The sequence below is a fragment of the Colletotrichum fructicola genome, assembly GCF_000319635.2.
Source record: "Colletotrichum fructicola Nara gc5 chromosome Unknown KSG_Nara_v1_contig04, whole genome shotgun sequence".
Classification (NCBI taxonomy): domain Eukaryota; kingdom Fungi; phylum Ascomycota; class Sordariomycetes; order Glomerellales; family Glomerellaceae; genus Colletotrichum; species Colletotrichum fructicola.
In genome coordinates, this window is record NW_027094054.1 from 4,458,293 (window position 1) to 4,474,801 (window position 16,509).

Here is a 16,509-nt window from a genome sequence, read left to right on the forward strand (position 1 = left end):
TCTGATTGACACTAGACTCTCGACCTCTTAGAAGACGACACCCAAACAACATGCCGAGGGGTAAGGCGGATAGATTGAAGGATTTGAACATGTCTCCTCCTGTGGGATCATCGCCCGTGGCTAGCCTTCACCCTCGCATCCCTTGTGACCCTTATTGACCTTCTCGATTTGGGTTTCTTATTATCATCACAAGCAAGTCCCCAATACCCAAATTTCCGTATAAAAAGCACCTGGCTGCTGGACTATGGGAAGCTGTTTCTTTCGCTCTCCGTCTCATTCTCCAGAATCATCCAACAGGATCATCCTTTCACACACAACTTATACCAAAATGCACAGTCTTCTTTCTGTCGGCGCGGCCCTTGCCGTCATGATCCAGGGAACGAACGCAGCTGCAACCAGTGCCGTTGCTACTTGGTACGGTGGAAACTTGAATGGAGGAAATTGCCTATTCTCTGGCTACACTCTGCCCTCCAGCGTGCTTGGTACCGCTCTATCATACACCAACTACAACGGCAACTGCGGCACTTGCCTTAACGTCAAGGGTCCCAAGGGGAATACCATCAAGGTGATGGTAGGTTCACCAAATGCGGTCATTCGATGAATTCAACTGACAGGGATGTAGGTCGTCGACAAGTGCCCTCAAGGCTGTGGAGCCGGGCAGCTGGATCTCTTCCCCGATGCGTTTACCAAGCTTGACGACCCCAACAAGGGTGAGATTAAAGTGCAGTGGGAACAAGTCCCGTGCGGGATCACCTCGCCCATAGTTGTCCGCAATAAGGAGGGCACTTCTAAGTGGTGGTACGTTCCTCTTTATTATTTTTCTGCCCATCTCTCAATTAAATCTCATATCCGATGCAGGTTCTCCATGCAAGTCATGAACCACAACTATCCCGTCACCAAGTTCGAAGTCAGTGCCGACGGCGGCAAGACCTGGCAGAGTACCGTTCGCCAAGACTACAACTACTGGCAGAAAAGCAGCGGTGATGGCTTCAACGTTGACACTGTCAGCGTCCGTGTCACTTGTAGCAACGGGAAGCAAGTTGTGATCAACAACGTAGGCACCACTGAGAAAGCGCAGTTCAAGGCTTCTGCCAATTGCTGAGCGGCAAGACTCGCACTTGTCACCACGGGTCTGCGCATCGATTCTGGTGACAATCCCATAAGCCCAAAGTGGACATGCATGTAGTCTGTACATAATTTTATCTTCCTCGTACATAATGAGTTGACACAAATACTAAGCACGCTCCCATGTGTTATCGCCTCTAAGATCACGTTGCGTTGCAATACGTTAGGCCCTCACCTGCTGCAGGACCAGGACTTCGTACAACGTCTCAACTCAAGCCTATCAATACGAGAGCAGACCAGTCGTCTCGCAAGCGGGCATGAGTGTGCGTATCAATTGAAGCCGATAGCCGGAATTTGAGGACTGTTGTCATTCCGAAGTGTTCCCAACTAGCTCTAATTCGGAAAGCAAACCCGTACCGCGGAGCGAACCCAGGCATGCGGGATGAGGGGCCGAGGTTGCGAAAAGCCTGGCTCCTTTTTCGGCGCAGCAGACCGAGCCTTCCGACAGGCCTAAGCCCTGTAATCATTGGGCGCCCCATCATCAACTGATAGTTGATACCGTTCGGTACTGCCTTTGAGAGCCATAAAGTATCTTACACACACGAATGTCCCCGCGATGACTGACTACATCTGGAAGATACTTGAGATGACCTGTTTAAAGTTGAATGCAGGAGGACGACGTGTGGATTGAAATCCTAGGCTATGTGCACTGAACAGCGGTATCGGTAGAAAATGACTTTAGACTCGTCCTCTTAGTACAAGGGTGCGCTAGTTCAGATGCAAAATCGAACTGGGGTGAGCCACGACAGGTGTGGCTCGTTAACATTTAGCGGATGATCAGTTTCTGATAGCGCCCACGGTCGCAATCTCACCGACGCCATTCACTACTTGTGATGCATCATGCTGCCAGTTGAGAGACAACTTCATGAGTAGAGATTCATGGTTTCATCGCTGAATCTGTCATCATGACTGGCGAAGGAGGAAGTCCCATCAATTCGGCGGAAACCGAAGCCGATCATGGAAGCGCAAGTGCGCGGGGCAAACGGTCAAGCAACGCGTAAGTCCCCTTGCTGGACTCTGCCACGCGCACGCTCCTTGGAATCTTACGCTGAAGTTACCAAGCTGCCTTCGCTGTCGTGAAAGAAAGGTCAAGTGCTCGGGCTCGGAGCCTTGCACAAACTGCATCCGTCGCGCAACCGAGTGCGTTTTCGATAGGGAAGACAGAAAAGTGGTGGTATCTGAGAGGTAGGCGGCTACCGTCCCCTGCCCGTGATCCTCTCTAACCGGAATCGAAGGTTTCTAAATGAACTCAAACGCAAGTCCGGGTATGGCATCGATGATAATCTTCAGCCTTCGCCAACATCCAAGCGATCTCGGGTAAATCGATCAACTTCTCCCGTGGACGAAGACGGACGTCGTGGTGAGTATGGCCACTAGGTCCATGTGACTTGAAGCTAAGAGGCATGTTAGATGCAAAACAAAGCCCTACTCCAGCGGGAGATCTTGGGGCACATGATCGAGCATCGACGCATGATGTGTTCGTGGTGGATGATGGCACGACTGTTGTAGGCGGTGGCGATCTCGATGAGCGGCGTCATGGAAGCTTTCCTGTTATGCGAAATCCCCTTGCAAGTGGTCCATCCAGGTTCTTAACAGATTCAAACGGGAGAAGGCGTGAGTTTATGAAACACACTTTATGGAAACAAATAACTAACTTGCTTCAGGATGGCTTGGCCCTTCATCAACTTGGGCGTACAGCCGACAGGTTCTGAGCATGATCCAGGGGTATCTTGGCCAACATGAGTCACCAGAGCTTCCATTAAATGTTGACGCGCAGGCGTTCAAGATAGACTGGCCATCCTCCCGAGAAGCTCTTCCGCGTCCTACAGTCGACATTCCGTCTCTCGATTACGCCCTCTATCTCACCAATACTGTCAAGTTTCACCTTGGCCAGACGTACCATCTATTTGACGAAGACTCTTTCATGCATGGGTTATATGACTTTTATAGGAAAGGTCCCAACACAGGGCCCAAGGCAGATGATCGATTATGGTACATCCAGTTTCTTCTCATCATGGCTTTCGGTAAAGCTTTACTCGTGCCAGGAACGCCAGATCAAAGTCCTCCAGGCAGCAGTCTTGTCACCAGAGCCCTTGAACTTCTGCCCGATGCCCATGGTCTCTATCAAGACCCGGTATTGTCCGTGGAGATACTATGCTGTCTCGCTCTATATTTGCAGTCTGTTGATCATCGCAACAGTGCTTACACCTATGTAAGTCAAGCATCTCTATCTGACGGATGTCCTTGCTCATGACATAGGCAGATAGGCCAGGCTTTTCGTATCGCCATGACACAGGGACTGCATCGTGAGCCTCTTTCAGGGCTCCTAACCGACACAGAGGCCAACAGGTTGCGGTGCATTTGGTGGACAATTTACATTTTGGATCGAAAGCTATCATCGTTGATGGGCGCCCCGAACTCGATTCAGGACAGCGATATCACTGTCCATCTACCTCGGTCAGACCCGGTTGTACAGAAGTATAAGGCTTTGAGTCTTCATGTGGTTCTTTCGAAGCTCCATGCCAAGGTTTTAAACAGTAAGGCCTCTTCCACAGACATTCAGCTTGAACGGAACTGAAAATCTCATAGCCGTCTATGGAGTCGACGGCAAGCTCGACCCTTCATTTCTGAAAAATGTCCAAGAAGCTCTCAGAGACATGGCAAGACTCGCTCCACAACTCACAGCAGGATTTGAGTTTAAGTTAAACAACTCGGAGCCTGCCTCGCGAGTCTCTGCCACCCTCAACCTGTGTTACCATCAGGTATTTCGTCATCACCGTCCAGTATCTGTTTCAATTCATCTGACATCCATAGTGTGTGGTCCTCGCAACACGACCTATTTTAATATGTCTACTACAAGACATTCTAGCAAGAAAGGATCATTCCCAACGAAACCTTGCAGGTCCGATCAAGGCGCTTCTAAAGACATCTTCTGATTCAGCGACCAAGTCTGTTCGCATACTGTCAACGTTGAAAACTCGGCATCTTCTCGGTAAGTGGCCTTCGATTTATCACCAGTCTTTCTGTCAGTAACCTGACTGTCTGTAGAAACATTCTTGCCATTCGACCTGGAACAGACTTTCTCATCTGCATTTGTACTCACGCTCATGACTTCCATTCCAGGCCTTCCCGACCGAGAGGGCAACCATTTGAAGGATGCCTTCGAAATCCTGGACATGATGATTGCTCGTGGCAACGTTGTTGCTAGATTCCGGAGAGAGGAGCTAGAAAAGCTGCAAGAGATACTTCGTTTGACACAGTCGCGGATTGAAAGGCCGGTAACAGCATCCGAAAGAAATGAGGGGCATTTGATGATGAACTCGATCGGAGGTTCGGATGATGGGCTTCTCCAGGACCGTGGTCCACCTACCGGCAGCACGGCCAATGGCCTGGCATCCGAGCAGATGTTGTCCATTGCGGGACTGTTAGACTGGGAACCGAACATGTCTACTTTTGGCGACGATCAGCTTGCGGGAAGCTGGCTCTGGACAGATACGATTACGCAAGACTTCGACTTCGGCGGGGGTCTTCTATGATAGGCTCTCAAACATGCTCTCAGATGATTCATCCCGAAATCTGTTAGCTCAACGGAACCACAGCTGATGTCAAATGACGAATGCGCCATTATTAAATAGCAAACAGGCTTCTAGGACAAGGGCAGGACAACTGGACTTTACGGAGATATCATGGAAGTTTCAAGAGGACGCGACTTCTGGTGGAGTCCATGGGCAGTAACTTCTCTCCAGGTTGGGCACCTTTGACGCAACCTGACCATTTCGTGTCAGAAGATATCCAGTTATCAACTCAAGCAGTACATCCACGACTAGTATCAAATCAGCTTCAGATAGGGGCTTGGCCGAGTCAGTGGGTTATCTGGCACAAGCGCGGGACGGCGACCCGAGGGCTCTCCCCGCGTTCCCCAAGCTTCGGGACCCACTACCGAACCATTACCCCGGACCCACGGGGGTTAAGATAATGACCAAGTTGGGAATGTCACAGACTAGCTAACAAAGGCTAGAGCTGCGTCCCTGCCTTCGTCCTGAAGTACAACTCAATTGCACGAGAAGCCACCAGCCTCAGTCTTCCCACCTTCCATCAACTTGGTACTGTTTTTACTTAAAAATTGGCGACAAAATCGAATCATGGGCCAAGAGAAACTGGAGCCCTCAGCCATGGAGGCCTTGTCTCGCCAACAAAGCGCAAAGGTTGGCGAGATGCAGGATCCGGCAAACCAACCAGGCCATGACCTACATAAACGCCTCGAGACTCGTCATGTCACCATGATTGCTTTGGGCGGCGCGCTTGGAACAGGTTTACTCATAGGAACGTGAGTCTCATCCTGAACCTCTTGTCAGCTAGAGATTCCCGACTCTTGATAACACTTACCCAGTGGCTCAGCCCTCGTCAAGACAGGCCCTGCTGGAATACTCATAGACTATTCCATCGTCGGCTGCATAGTCTTCCTCGTCATGGCAGCACTCGGCGAGATCATCTCCTACATGCCGTTATCCCACGGTTTCGGTGGTTACGCAACCCGCTTCGTGGACCCTGCGCTGGGCTTCGCCACCGGTTACTCCTACTTCTTCAAGTACCTCCTTGCAACTCCGAACCAACTCTCCGCATTCGCTCTCATTATGAAGTTTTGGGTCGGTGATCGTGTTAGCCCGGCCATCTTCATTACCATCGCCCTCGTCCTCATTCTCGTCATCAACAGCGTCAGCGTCAAAGCTTTCGGCGAGTTCGAATTCTGGTTGTCGTCATTGAAGGTGTTGATAATGGTAGGTGTCATTCTCCTGCTCTTTATTCTTGCAGTTGGTGGCGGCCCGACCGGCGATCGCCCTGGGTTCAGGTACTGGTCCAATCCGGGAGCATTTGCGGAATACAAGGTCGATGGTGATAAGGGCCGGCTGCTTGGTGTATGGAGCGCGATGGTTGCAGCTGTGTACGCCTTCTCTGGTACCGAGCTTGTGGGTGTCACCGTTGGCGAGGCCAAGAATCCGCGACTGAGTATGCCGAAGGCTATCCGCCTTACCTTCCTCCGCATCGTCTTCTTCTATGTAATCTCGGTCTTTCTGCTTGGACTCGTTGTTCCCTACGACAGCCAGGATCTTGCTTTTGCTGCCGGTGCCAAGACCAGCGCAGCAGCCTCTCCTTTCGTCGTAGCCATTAAGATCGCCAAGATCAAGGGCCTTGATCATGTCATCAATGGCTGCTTGGTGGTCTTCGTCTTCTCGGCCGCCAACTCGGATATCTACATCTCATCCCGTACGCTGTATGGCATCGCAATTGATGGAAAGGCACCTCGAATCTTCACGCGTACAACGAAGGCTGGCGTGCCCTTTGTATCTTTGGCTCTCTGCGGCGCGTTCTGTGGCTTGGCGTACATGTCTGTCAGCTCGAGTGCTGCGACGGTGTTCAACAACCTTACGAGCATCGTCACGGTATTTGGTGAGTATCGGAACACATTTGATGACTTCACGCATGCTGACTGGTTCAGGACTTCTGACCTGGATTTCCATTCTCATATCCCATATCTTCTTCTGTAGAGCTCGTGATGCCCAAAACATCGACGCTGCCTACATCCCTTACCGTGCTCCTTTTGGCTCATGGGGATCATACATCGCTCTCTGCTTTCTGATCATTCTCACCTTCACAAAGGGCATTGAAGTATTCGTCGGCACCTTCGACTACAAGAGCTTCATCGTGCAGTACATCGGCATCCCAGTCTATCTCTTTTGCATATTCGGCTATAAGATCGTCAAGAAATCGCACCGTGTACGGGCCAAGACGGCGGATCTCGTAACCGGGGTGCCAGAAGAGACCGTGGCAGAAGAGAAGACTGCAGTGGAGATGGCGAGGAGAGAGAAGGAGGCAGCGGCAGGGCAGAAGGGCGTCATTGTCAAGATCTATCGCAAGGGGTTTGCGTGGCTTTTTTAGGACCCTTCCAAATAAGAAATGACTTATCAACGTGACAGATGACATCTCGAAACAAGCCTCAAATAGATGCAGGTTGGGGGAAGTCCACTTCACCACAGAATGCAACGCACTACCGGTGTGGTGGAACATAGCATGTGGAGCCGAGGAATGTTGAGGTCTACGAAACATCGGGACCGACGAGTGAATTCGGATGCCTTGGAAAATCATTCGGGTTTGTGCTTTGGCCGTGAAAAAGCTCAAATGGATTTAGCGATGGCTACGTCTTGAGATAGGCAAGAGACCCAATGTTCACCGGGAATGACTCGGGCTGTATGTCTTGTCCGTACGGCGAGTGGAAATACATCAGGTTATCTGTGTGGTTTTCTTGGCACCGCGGAGGCGGGCTCTGCTCCGATGTGAACTGGGTCTTCGTCCCCACAGCATCTGTCTGTTTCCTCCCATGCGGCGGGTTTGCATTCCGCTGCCCCCGTTGGCTAAGCGATTGGACCATAAACCTGCGGCTGGAACCTCGCGCCCCAGAAGCATTTTCTAATCGCGGTTTAGCAGGCTGTACCAACGAAACTGCTTCCACTTACAGCCGAACACAATGCCACATGTGCATGCAGTCTTACGAGGCCCTTGTCTCCCTTTGGCTCTCAAGGCCTCATTCGCCCCAGTGCGAGGAAGATGTTCCTCTTTGAGAGAGACTTCCGTTGCAGAAGGTCCCGATAAACTGCAGGGTTTTGCAAACATGCATACGATGACAAAATGTACACAAAGCCAAGAAGAGGGGTTTGGTGGGCAGCCAAATAATTGTTTGTCCCACTTGATTTAAGCAAGCCTGGTCGATCTTCTCCAGTTTCCTCACCCTCGCGACTCTCTCTCCATCAAACCGAGAAAAGGTGACACTTCGTTGAAGAACTTGCTCCCCCGGTCATCTTTAAGATGTCAGCATCGAACGCCAACACCGGAGCGTCAGATGCTCAGCCCAACATCGTCTACGACAATCAGGTCGAACTCGCTCCCGACGACGATGCTAATCAAGCAGTCGCTGCTCCTGCGGGAGAACCGGTACACCCGCCTCACAAATCCTGACCAAGAATCGTGGGCACCGCGCAGCTAATCATCTATCGCAGAACCAGGACGATGATGCTGCATCAATCACACCTGTAAGTGGTCAAGAGAGCGCTAACTAGATGCCAGATGGTAGCTAAGTCTTGCCTTTCAGAGCAGTGTCAATTTGTCAACTTCTAGCGTGACTAGCTCAGTCTTGGAATACAGACAAGAGAACGGGCGGACTTACCATGGGTACAAAGAAGGCAGTACGTGTTGTACCACCAAATCGACCACATGACCACAGTTCTGACCGAAGACTCCCCAGAATACATGCTTCCAAACGATGATAGAGAAGTCGATAGGCTCGGTGCGCATTCCCGTTTCATGTATAGAGGATGAGTGCTTCTGCGGCCAATCTAACCCAGCCCAGACCTTCAGCACAACCTCTTCATCAGAACATTTGACGGGAGGCTTGCAACTGCTCCCCCAAATGATCCTGACGCCAAGGTCAAGAACGTTTTGGATGTCGGAACTGGAAGCGGAATCTGGGCAATGGACTTTGGGGATCAGCACCCTGAAGCGGAGGTTGGTCCAGAAACTGACTTGCAAATCAGTCTCGTTTCTGACTTTCACCAGGTTCGCGGGTTTGATCTTTCGGCCGTCTTTCCTGAATTGTAAGCTATGATCTCAAGCCTGGGCTAAGAAGGATGGCTGACTAACCTTCCTAGCACCGCCCCTAACGTACGATTTGAGATCGATGATCTCGAAGAGCCTTGGACTTGGACGGAGCCTTTTGACTATATTCATAGTCGCATGATGAATTCGTCAATCAGTGACTGGAAGGCATACATTCAGAAGTGTTATGAGTGAGTTTACATCCGCTTCAAAAGACCGCCCGGCTGACAACCCTGGCTAGCCACTTGAGCGATGGCGGATACCTTGAGCTCATTGAGATCGACTGCATCCCTCTTTCTGACGATGGAACTCTGACCCCGGAACATTCTATCATGAAAACAGGCAATCTATTACTGGAGGCTACGACGAATGCTGGCCGCAAGTATATATATCCCCCTGATCTCAAGGCTATGATGGTGGAAGCAGGCTTCGATGGCGTGACAATGCAACTCTTCAAATGGCCTGTTAACTCTTGGCCAAAAGAACAAAAATATAAGGAAATTGGACAATGGCAGAATGAGAATCTCTACCAGGGCTGGGAAGCTATCTGCATGGCGCCTCTAACGAGGGCGCTTGGCTGGACCAAGGAGGAAGTCACGGTTTTGATGGCCCAGAACCGCCAGGACTTCAACAATCGCAACATTCATGCCTACTTCCCCATGTCAGTTTTCAATTTCCACTTGAGAAAACTTCATCATATACTGACAAACTATTCCCAGTTGGACTATCTACGGCCGAAAGCTTTCCAGAACTGAGAGCCAGCCGTAGCTTTGGGATCTATCGTGCACAAATGTGCGGCCCGCGAATCGTGCATGCAAATGTTCATAGTCTTTGCGCTTTTTCTAATATAGATCCCCTATGCACTTCAAAGGCAGACTGTCTTGTGACTTCTTATCGTGTGTGCTATGTTGCACTGGGCAATTCATGCCAGTTAGTAACCTAGCAAGCTAGATCTTGTGGAGGCGGGATCAAATCACGGACTATACGATAATCACTTGTATTGACGTGTATTCTTTTGAAAATGAAACCAAAGGTTTTTCTCGCAGGTCCCTGAAACTGGATATTCCTCTAGGTGTGAAGTTGCGGTGCATGCAGTTGGATAATGGGGGAGCAACCTGAACTATCAAGCTGCGGATGACGGTCAGAAAGGTTCTCATATTTTCGCAACTCAATACCATGCACGCTTCCTGACATGGGATAGTTGCGTTTGCCGGCTTCTATCGTCGTTACCTTGTAGTTCTGATTTCGGGTCAAATGTGTGATCGCGCAACGGGAGTCGCCCTCTTCGCTGCGAGATTCAGTGACTACCCCACCCCAACTCCGTTGAAATCGCCTGGTTAAATCGGTGACTACACATCAGAAAGTTGACAGCGCCAGCATTGACATCTGTGCGGACAGTCACGAAGGTTCAACTAGGGGCTGCAATTAATATCAGGCTTCCTTTTGAAGTTGTATTTGGGTTCTCCGATTCCCAGCTGGGGTACGTCATTACGTTCAACTTTCTCACATCATAGAGACGCCATTAAAGCCAGCTCTGCAAATTGCAAAGCATGTGAAAAATATTAGTTGACAAGATTTCATTCTCTCCCAGCGTTTTGGTCTTGTGCTATCTCTTCCTACGCCTTTTTTGCCAAAAGAGAACTCTGCTCACCTATCAAGCATCCAACGAGCCCAAAGACTTCGGCCTGCACCAGTGGACTTGTATTTTAGATAAATGTCTCCCTCTTTAGTTCTGGGGGCTTTTCATACTTTCTTTTCGAAGTGTCGCCTAATGTTAGCTCAGTTGTTAGACAGCACAAGAAGCGTAGAGTTCCTCTTCTCCTCTTTGCGGCCCTTCTGGGTTCACGACAGAATATGTTGCAATAGCTCCAGGGATGTAAAAGGGGGAAATACGTACTTTCGTCCCGACAAGTGTGGGGTTGAATGAAGACACAAGGGGATCGCAGCCTTCTCCCATTTGGAATCGCGAAGGCGGACGCAGCTCCGGTGGGTACTGGGTCTGTCGTCTCCGCAAAACTTCTTTGATGCTGGTTCATCCCATGCAGCGGTTGTATCTTCCGTAGGCCCCGTCATTATAGCTATTGGATGAAGCTCATGGCTGGAGCCTCGCGACCGTAAATCGTTTGCTTCTCGTGGTCTAGCCGGCGTTTGCCTATGACAAGACTTCCTGTTACAGACAGACACGCCGTGACACATGCCTGCAGGCGTTACGAAGGCCTTGTCAATACCTGGCCGTCATAATATCATTCGCTCCAGCGTGGGGAGAGCGTTCCCGTTTTCAATGAAAGTGCCCACCGCAACGGTATTTGCTGCAAGTCCATCGCAAATACGCATACGGCGGCAGAGGGCGTACAGCCAAGAAGAGGGGCTCGGTGTTCGTGACATAAATCTTCCTGTCCCCCAAGATATCGCAGCGTTTCATTGATCCGCAACTTATTTCTGTCTTTCCCAGAAATCCTTCCACTGTTCTCAAACTAAGTCCCCGCCTACCAAGTTTGCCCGCCAACACGTTCCGCTCAAAATGATCGCGGCCAACTTCGCGACTGGGGAGCCAAACACAGAGGCCAATCTACAACCTAACACTACGACTGATCATGAGGTCACTATCGCGGCCGATGAGAATGTAATTGGCCACTAATTGCGTGTTTGTGGGAAGTCGAGATGTGCTAATGACTTGGAACAGGACGACACTGCGTCTCAGTACGCCGTGAGTGTAACAGCACCACAGCCCAACGGCCCTTGCATCTGACAGATAAACAGCCTAGCGTCTCTTCAAGTACTAACAGTATCACTTCGTCAATCTATGAGTATAGGATTGAGAATGGAAGGACGTACCACAAGTACAAGGATGGCAGTGAGTCTGAGGCTGCTGTCTCCACTATCCCTTTCTAAGATCGTGACATAGAATACATGGTACCAAATGACGCTAGAGAGCTCGAAAGACGGGGTGAGCATCAACTCAATGTCTCATTATCATTGCTAACTCATTAGACCATCAACACTACATGTTCATGAAGACCTTTGATGACCGTCTCGGTACTGCGCCTCCCGCGCAGCCAGGATCTGAGGTCGGTCGGGTTCTCGATCTCGGCACAGGTACTGGCATTTGGGCTATGGACTTTGGCGATGAACACCCTGAGGCGGAGGTGAGTCTCATGTTAAATGATTTGTGCGCATGCGCTCACCCCTTGTCATCAACAGGTCCTTGGTGTGGATCTCTCGGCCACGCTGCCAGAATTGTAAGTTACAGATTAGAATAATGGGATTTACGACACGACACTTCTCACTAAAGTTCTGGTAAATCTTGCTGACTCAAATAATTAGCACACCTCCGAACGTCAAGTTCGAAATCGACGACGTAGAGGAATCATGGACCTATTCAGAGCCTTTCGATTACATTCACAGCCGGATGATGAATTCATCGATCAGTGACTGGAGAGATTACATCAAGAAGTGCTATGAGTAAGTTTCAGTTTGCCTCTGTCAGACCACATGCCGCCTGATACAATGGGGTCAGCATCATAGGAAGTATCGAGTCTGCCTCTGAAAAAGTCAAGCTAATTCACCCTGCGGGTAGCAATCTATACCCGGGCGGTTATTTGGAGTTGAGCGAGATTGATATCGTTCTTCTTTCCGATGACGGGACCCTCAAGCCAGACCACTACAGCTGGAAGATTGGGAGACTCCTGAAAGAAGCCACCGAAAAGGCTGGGCGCCGATACCAGGAGATCCAGAAGTTGAAGCCGGTTCTTATGAAACTTGGTTTTGAAGACGTCACAATGCAGCAATTCAAGTGGCCGGTGAACTCGTGGCCTAAGGAACAGAAGTACAAGGATTTGGGAGAATGGAACAACGAAAATCTGATGCTCGGGTGGGAGGGGATTTGCATGGCCCCGTTGACGAGGGCACTTGGGTGGACAAAAGAAGAGGTTCACATCTTCATGATGCATAACCGGAAGGAGTTCAACGATAAGAGCATCCACCAGTACTTCTCCATGTAAGTGACGAGCTTGGTGACGACAAAAGCGTTCTGCTGATAATCTTTTAGTTGGAACATCTACGGAAGAAAGCCTGTCAAGACGGACAAGGGTCAGTAGGATGGCCTACACATATTGTTTGAATTATGATAGATTTGCGGGTTTGGGGCATCTGTTACCTTAGGGTCGTACCGCATTTCCTGGCTCTTCTCTTACCAAACAATACCATTTACGATAGATGCATGAAAACTCCACTCTCTTCACCGCAAAATCTCCGCTTCATGGGGGCGAATACAAGTCTTGCCGTTCTTCTCACGCCAGGTATGCGGACTGGTCCCAACGTGGGATAGCCTTGTTGTCTCTCGGACTCCTATAAGGCCCTAGATGAGAAAACAAAGCGAGCAAACGACAGTGTCAATTTTGAAAGTGAGTTTTTACTCCAATAATGAGCGCCAGCTGCAATTTCAGTACTTGGGACCTGCCGCCAGAATAGTGCGCCGTGGCGAGTTCCAACAGAGCTAAGGGCTAGGATTGGCCGTTGGTATCCCGACCGTATGAGCCTGCCGCATAGCTGCTCAACGGCCCCCATTTGTTATCACACAGGAGGGATCCAACAGTTTTTGTCACATACATGGACAAGGCCTCGCTTAGGCAGGCTTGCATGCGTCAACTGCCCTGGCTTTTGAAATGAGGGGTAGGATGCTTTGAATGAAATGCTGCACATTCTGATGCCACCTTCTCCTATAATTGCACGACCCACGACTAGCAGCAAGAACACTGCAACCGCTGCTAAAATCGCATTTGTTGACTCTCTGTGCATCTCCCCACCATGTCAGCTCCTGAAGCTGCTGGTGGAGCCCCTTTAGGGACTTCCACATCCCGCCCCGACAACATTGTGGACCACATAGTCAGGATTGAGGCCGACGATGAGGTGCGAATAATGTTCTTGGTATGGGGACAACTTAGTGGCTAAACGATCCACCTAGGGATACGGGGCGTCTTCGGTTGCAAATGTGAGTCCCTGCGCACTGTCTATCGCTCTCATCAATGCAAGAGGCTCATATGCATGACACGCAGCAAAGCTTGCATTCCCCGACAGGGAGTGTGACTGAATCTATCCTCGATTATAGGATAGAAAATGGCAGAACGTACCACAAGTACAAAGACGGCAGTAGGTAAATCTTCTTGAAGGAGCCATAGACTCTGACGTGGATCTCCGCATAGAATATAATCTGCCCAACGATGATAGGGAAAACGATAGACTCGGTATCAACTCCAGAGTAATTTGGGCCTATTGTTCTTGAATGCTGATATTTACTCCAGATATGCAACATACCATGTTTTTGCTCACTTTCAACGACAGGCTGGGAAATGCACCCCCAAATAACCTCGGGGCCAAGGTTGGCCGCGTCCTTGATGTTGGCGCTGGTACAGGAATCTGGGCGATCGATTTCGCCGACGAGCACCCCGAAGCAGAAGTTCGCGGGATCGACTTATCTGTAGCATTTCCGGAATTGTAAGTTGACTGCATAATTGAAATTTGTAGATACTAACTCCGAGAGTGTCCCGTCCAATGTCAAATTCGAGATCGCGGATTTAGAAGAACCTTGGACCTTTTCCAGGCCCTTCGACTACATCCATAGCAGGATGCTGAACTCGTCTATTGGAAATTGGACGGAATATATTCAAGAATGCTACGAGTCAGTCTATAGCTATGAGGTATCTTAGCCATCCACGCTGATGAGAACGTAGCAATCTTAGTCCCGGTGGCTATTTGGAACTTAACGAGATCGACCTGATGCCCCTCTCCGATGATGGTACCTTGAAGCCAGACCATACCGTCCTGAAAACATGTCGCTTGATTCAAGAGGCCATGCAGATCGTTGGTCGTCCATATCAAGATATCAAGGAGCTTAAGTCTATGATGGCTGATATTGGGTTCGTCGATATTATCTTACAGCAGTACAAGTGGCCCACTAATAGCTGGCCGAGGGAAAAGCGCCACAAGGAGCTGGGCGTTTGGATGAATGAGAACATTCATGAAGGCTGGGAGTCCATATGCATGGCTCCACTGACGAGAGTTATGGGCTGGACAAAGGAGGAGGTGATGGAGCTCATCGCACAGAATAGCAAGGAACATGATGACCGGAGTATTCACGCATATTACTCAATGTAGGTTCAGCATCTCTCAAACTACCTTAAGGTGAGAAGAAATTTCTGACAATGCCTCTCAAGCTGGTCCATCTACGGCAAGAAGCCGGAGAAGACGGGTTTCATATAACGCAGAAGGTATTCCTCGTCAAAAGCGCTCATGGGGGTTTGGCGCGGTGAGAGTGGTATTGATTGGTACATTCTACCATTTTCTCCTATGTTTTGATGCAAAGTATATGAGATTCGTCCAGGTGGATAATGTACCCCTATTTGCGCAAGAAGCACAGCACCAGTGAGTACGAGGTTGGGTCAGCGGTCTTAGTCATGAGTCTAAATGAAACCATGTAAGAGGTTCATCCCACATCCTCTCTCATGGCAGCTTATACATGTTGGATTCCCCGTAAGAAGTTGACAATGTCTGTCAGATTTTCCAAGTCATGATGCCTAAATTTCCTCCTCGTCCCAGCCAACCGTAGGGAAAGTCTCACAACCACGCGCCCAAATTCGGACATATTATGATGAGAAGGGTTAACGCGCCTCAGAACGATGTTACGTTCGAGCTGTGAGTGGTATCTGTGTACCGAAAGGCCAGCCCCCGATTGTTGAACAGAGTACAAATACGGGTTCGGCGTTGTGTCTCAAGATCTTCCATCAATTTCCCTATCTGATGCATACTGACTTCATCAACCAGTCGAAACTTTCAAGACATCGACTAAAGACCTTTCATGCCTGCAAAGGAGCTCGAACGCCGGCATGACCTGCCACACATCTCAAGCCTGCGTCTGCATCCTCTTCTTCCGCCCTTGAAATATTCCACACGCAATAGTTTTCTTGAAAAGTCAAGCTTCTGTGCTTTCTTAAAGCGAGCTTAGGTTTAATTTCCTCAAGCTTCCCTAGATGATTCTAACCCTCTTACCTTTGGTGGGCTTCAAAGGCATCGCAGTCCTCCTAACATCTTACTTACTTCGCAGCTATCCGTCCTTATTATCGCTGCCAAAGGATTATTGCGCAGGGCGTTCTCGGGGTATTTGTAAGCCTCACTACGTCGGATCACTTGGTAGAATACCCGAAGTATGTGGAAATACAGGTAGCACAATCAGAATCAGAACGCAAGTTCCAGGAGCCCAATGCTTTTCATTGTCCTCTTACAGAAAGAAATATCAAATTGGTTCAACCATTTATTTGAAGTTATGTCGTCAGCGTCGGGAAATCAGATGAAGCGGCGTTCGTCCTAGGTGAAATGCTGATTGACGACACCTCAATATTGTAGTCTCTCTTACCGCCAAACAGCCTATTTCCGGATACGGCCCGGTATATAAACTCGTTTTCCGCTGCATCTCATGAGCTTTTCAAGCAACTCGCTCAGTGGCAGGTGCAGGGTTATGCAGCCCGAGATTATGGCGTCTACCGCAAAAGATGTTCCGGTGTCCATTGCCCAGCCTACTTAGCTGGTAGCCATTACATGAAACACTCACGTTGCTCGCTGCCGTACCTCGTTCCCGTTGTGTGAGTATACGAGAGCCATGCAATGTATCAAACATGTTCGTCGGCACATATTGAAACAGGACCAACCAAATTCGTCCGACACCGCCCAAGCCGTGGGTCAACC

At 49.7% G+C, this 16,509-nt stretch overlaps 6 protein-coding genes across 6 annotated transcripts; all 6 read left to right on the plus strand.

The window, feature by feature from the left end:
• Positions 1 to 328: 328 nt before the first annotated feature.
• Positions 329 to 1,102, plus strand: yoaJ-1 (Expansin-YoaJ; the record flags this gene model as incomplete). Its single annotated transcript, XM_032027350.1, has 3 exons — positions 329 to 571; positions 623 to 798; positions 859 to 1,102. 3 exons carry the CDS (start codon positions 329 to 331, stop codon positions 1,100 to 1,102), a joined length of 663 nt encoding a protein of 220 aa, XP_031876273.1.
• Positions 1,103 to 2,030: 928 nt separating this feature from the next.
• On the plus strand, positions 2,031 to 4,661 carry PUT3-7 (Proline utilization trans-activator; the record flags this gene model as incomplete). The annotated part of the gene is made up of 9 exons (XM_066151954.1): positions 2,031 to 2,122; positions 2,281 to 2,310; positions 2,361 to 2,485; positions 2,536 to 2,739; positions 2,790 to 3,337; positions 3,389 to 3,662; positions 3,715 to 3,887; positions 3,940 to 4,117; positions 4,174 to 4,661. The coding sequence occupies 9 exons, from the start codon at positions 2,031 to 2,033 to the stop codon at positions 4,659 to 4,661; spliced, it is 2,112 nt and encodes a 703-aa protein (XP_066008866.1).
• Positions 4,662 to 5,267: 606 nt separating this feature from the next.
• On the plus strand, positions 5,268 to 7,062 carry DIP5-2 (Dicarboxylic amino acid permease; the record flags this gene model as incomplete). Its single annotated transcript, XM_032027353.1, has 3 exons — positions 5,268 to 5,452; positions 5,516 to 6,573; positions 6,623 to 7,062. The coding sequence occupies 3 exons, from the start codon at positions 5,268 to 5,270 to the stop codon at positions 7,060 to 7,062; spliced, it is 1,683 nt and encodes a 560-aa protein (XP_031876258.1).
• Positions 7,063 to 7,986: 924 nt separating this feature from the next.
• Positions 7,987 to 9,540, plus strand: CGGC5_v008043 (Secondary metabolism regulator LAE1; the record flags this gene model as incomplete). The annotated part of the gene is made up of 9 exons (XM_066151955.1): positions 7,987 to 8,112; positions 8,178 to 8,210; positions 8,270 to 8,363; positions 8,423 to 8,464; positions 8,528 to 8,682; positions 8,734 to 8,771; positions 8,826 to 8,963; positions 9,014 to 9,433; positions 9,492 to 9,540. 9 exons carry the CDS (start codon positions 7,987 to 7,989, stop codon positions 9,538 to 9,540), a joined length of 1,095 nt encoding a protein of 364 aa, XP_066008865.1.
• A 1,753-nt stretch (positions 9,541 to 11,293) lies between these two features.
• CGGC5_v008044 (Secondary metabolism regulator LAE1) lies at positions 11,294 to 12,869 on the plus strand (the record flags this gene model as incomplete). Its single annotated transcript, XM_066151956.1, has 8 exons — positions 11,294 to 11,395; positions 11,456 to 11,479; positions 11,533 to 11,626; positions 11,764 to 11,918; positions 11,974 to 12,011; positions 12,097 to 12,234; positions 12,290 to 12,769; positions 12,821 to 12,869. The coding sequence occupies 8 exons, from the start codon at positions 11,294 to 11,296 to the stop codon at positions 12,867 to 12,869; spliced, it is 1,080 nt and encodes a 359-aa protein (XP_066008868.1).
• A 709-nt stretch (positions 12,870 to 13,578) lies between these two features.
• CGGC5_v008045 (Secondary metabolism regulator LAE1) lies at positions 13,579 to 15,030 on the plus strand (the record flags this gene model as incomplete). Its single annotated transcript, XM_066151957.1, has 8 exons — positions 13,579 to 13,680; positions 13,736 to 13,762; positions 13,827 to 13,920; positions 13,974 to 14,015; positions 14,073 to 14,265; positions 14,312 to 14,449; positions 14,502 to 14,921; positions 14,985 to 15,030. The coding sequence occupies 8 exons, from the start codon at positions 13,579 to 13,581 to the stop codon at positions 15,028 to 15,030; spliced, it is 1,062 nt and encodes a 353-aa protein (XP_066008867.1).
• Positions 15,031 to 16,509: the final 1,479 nt, after the last annotated feature.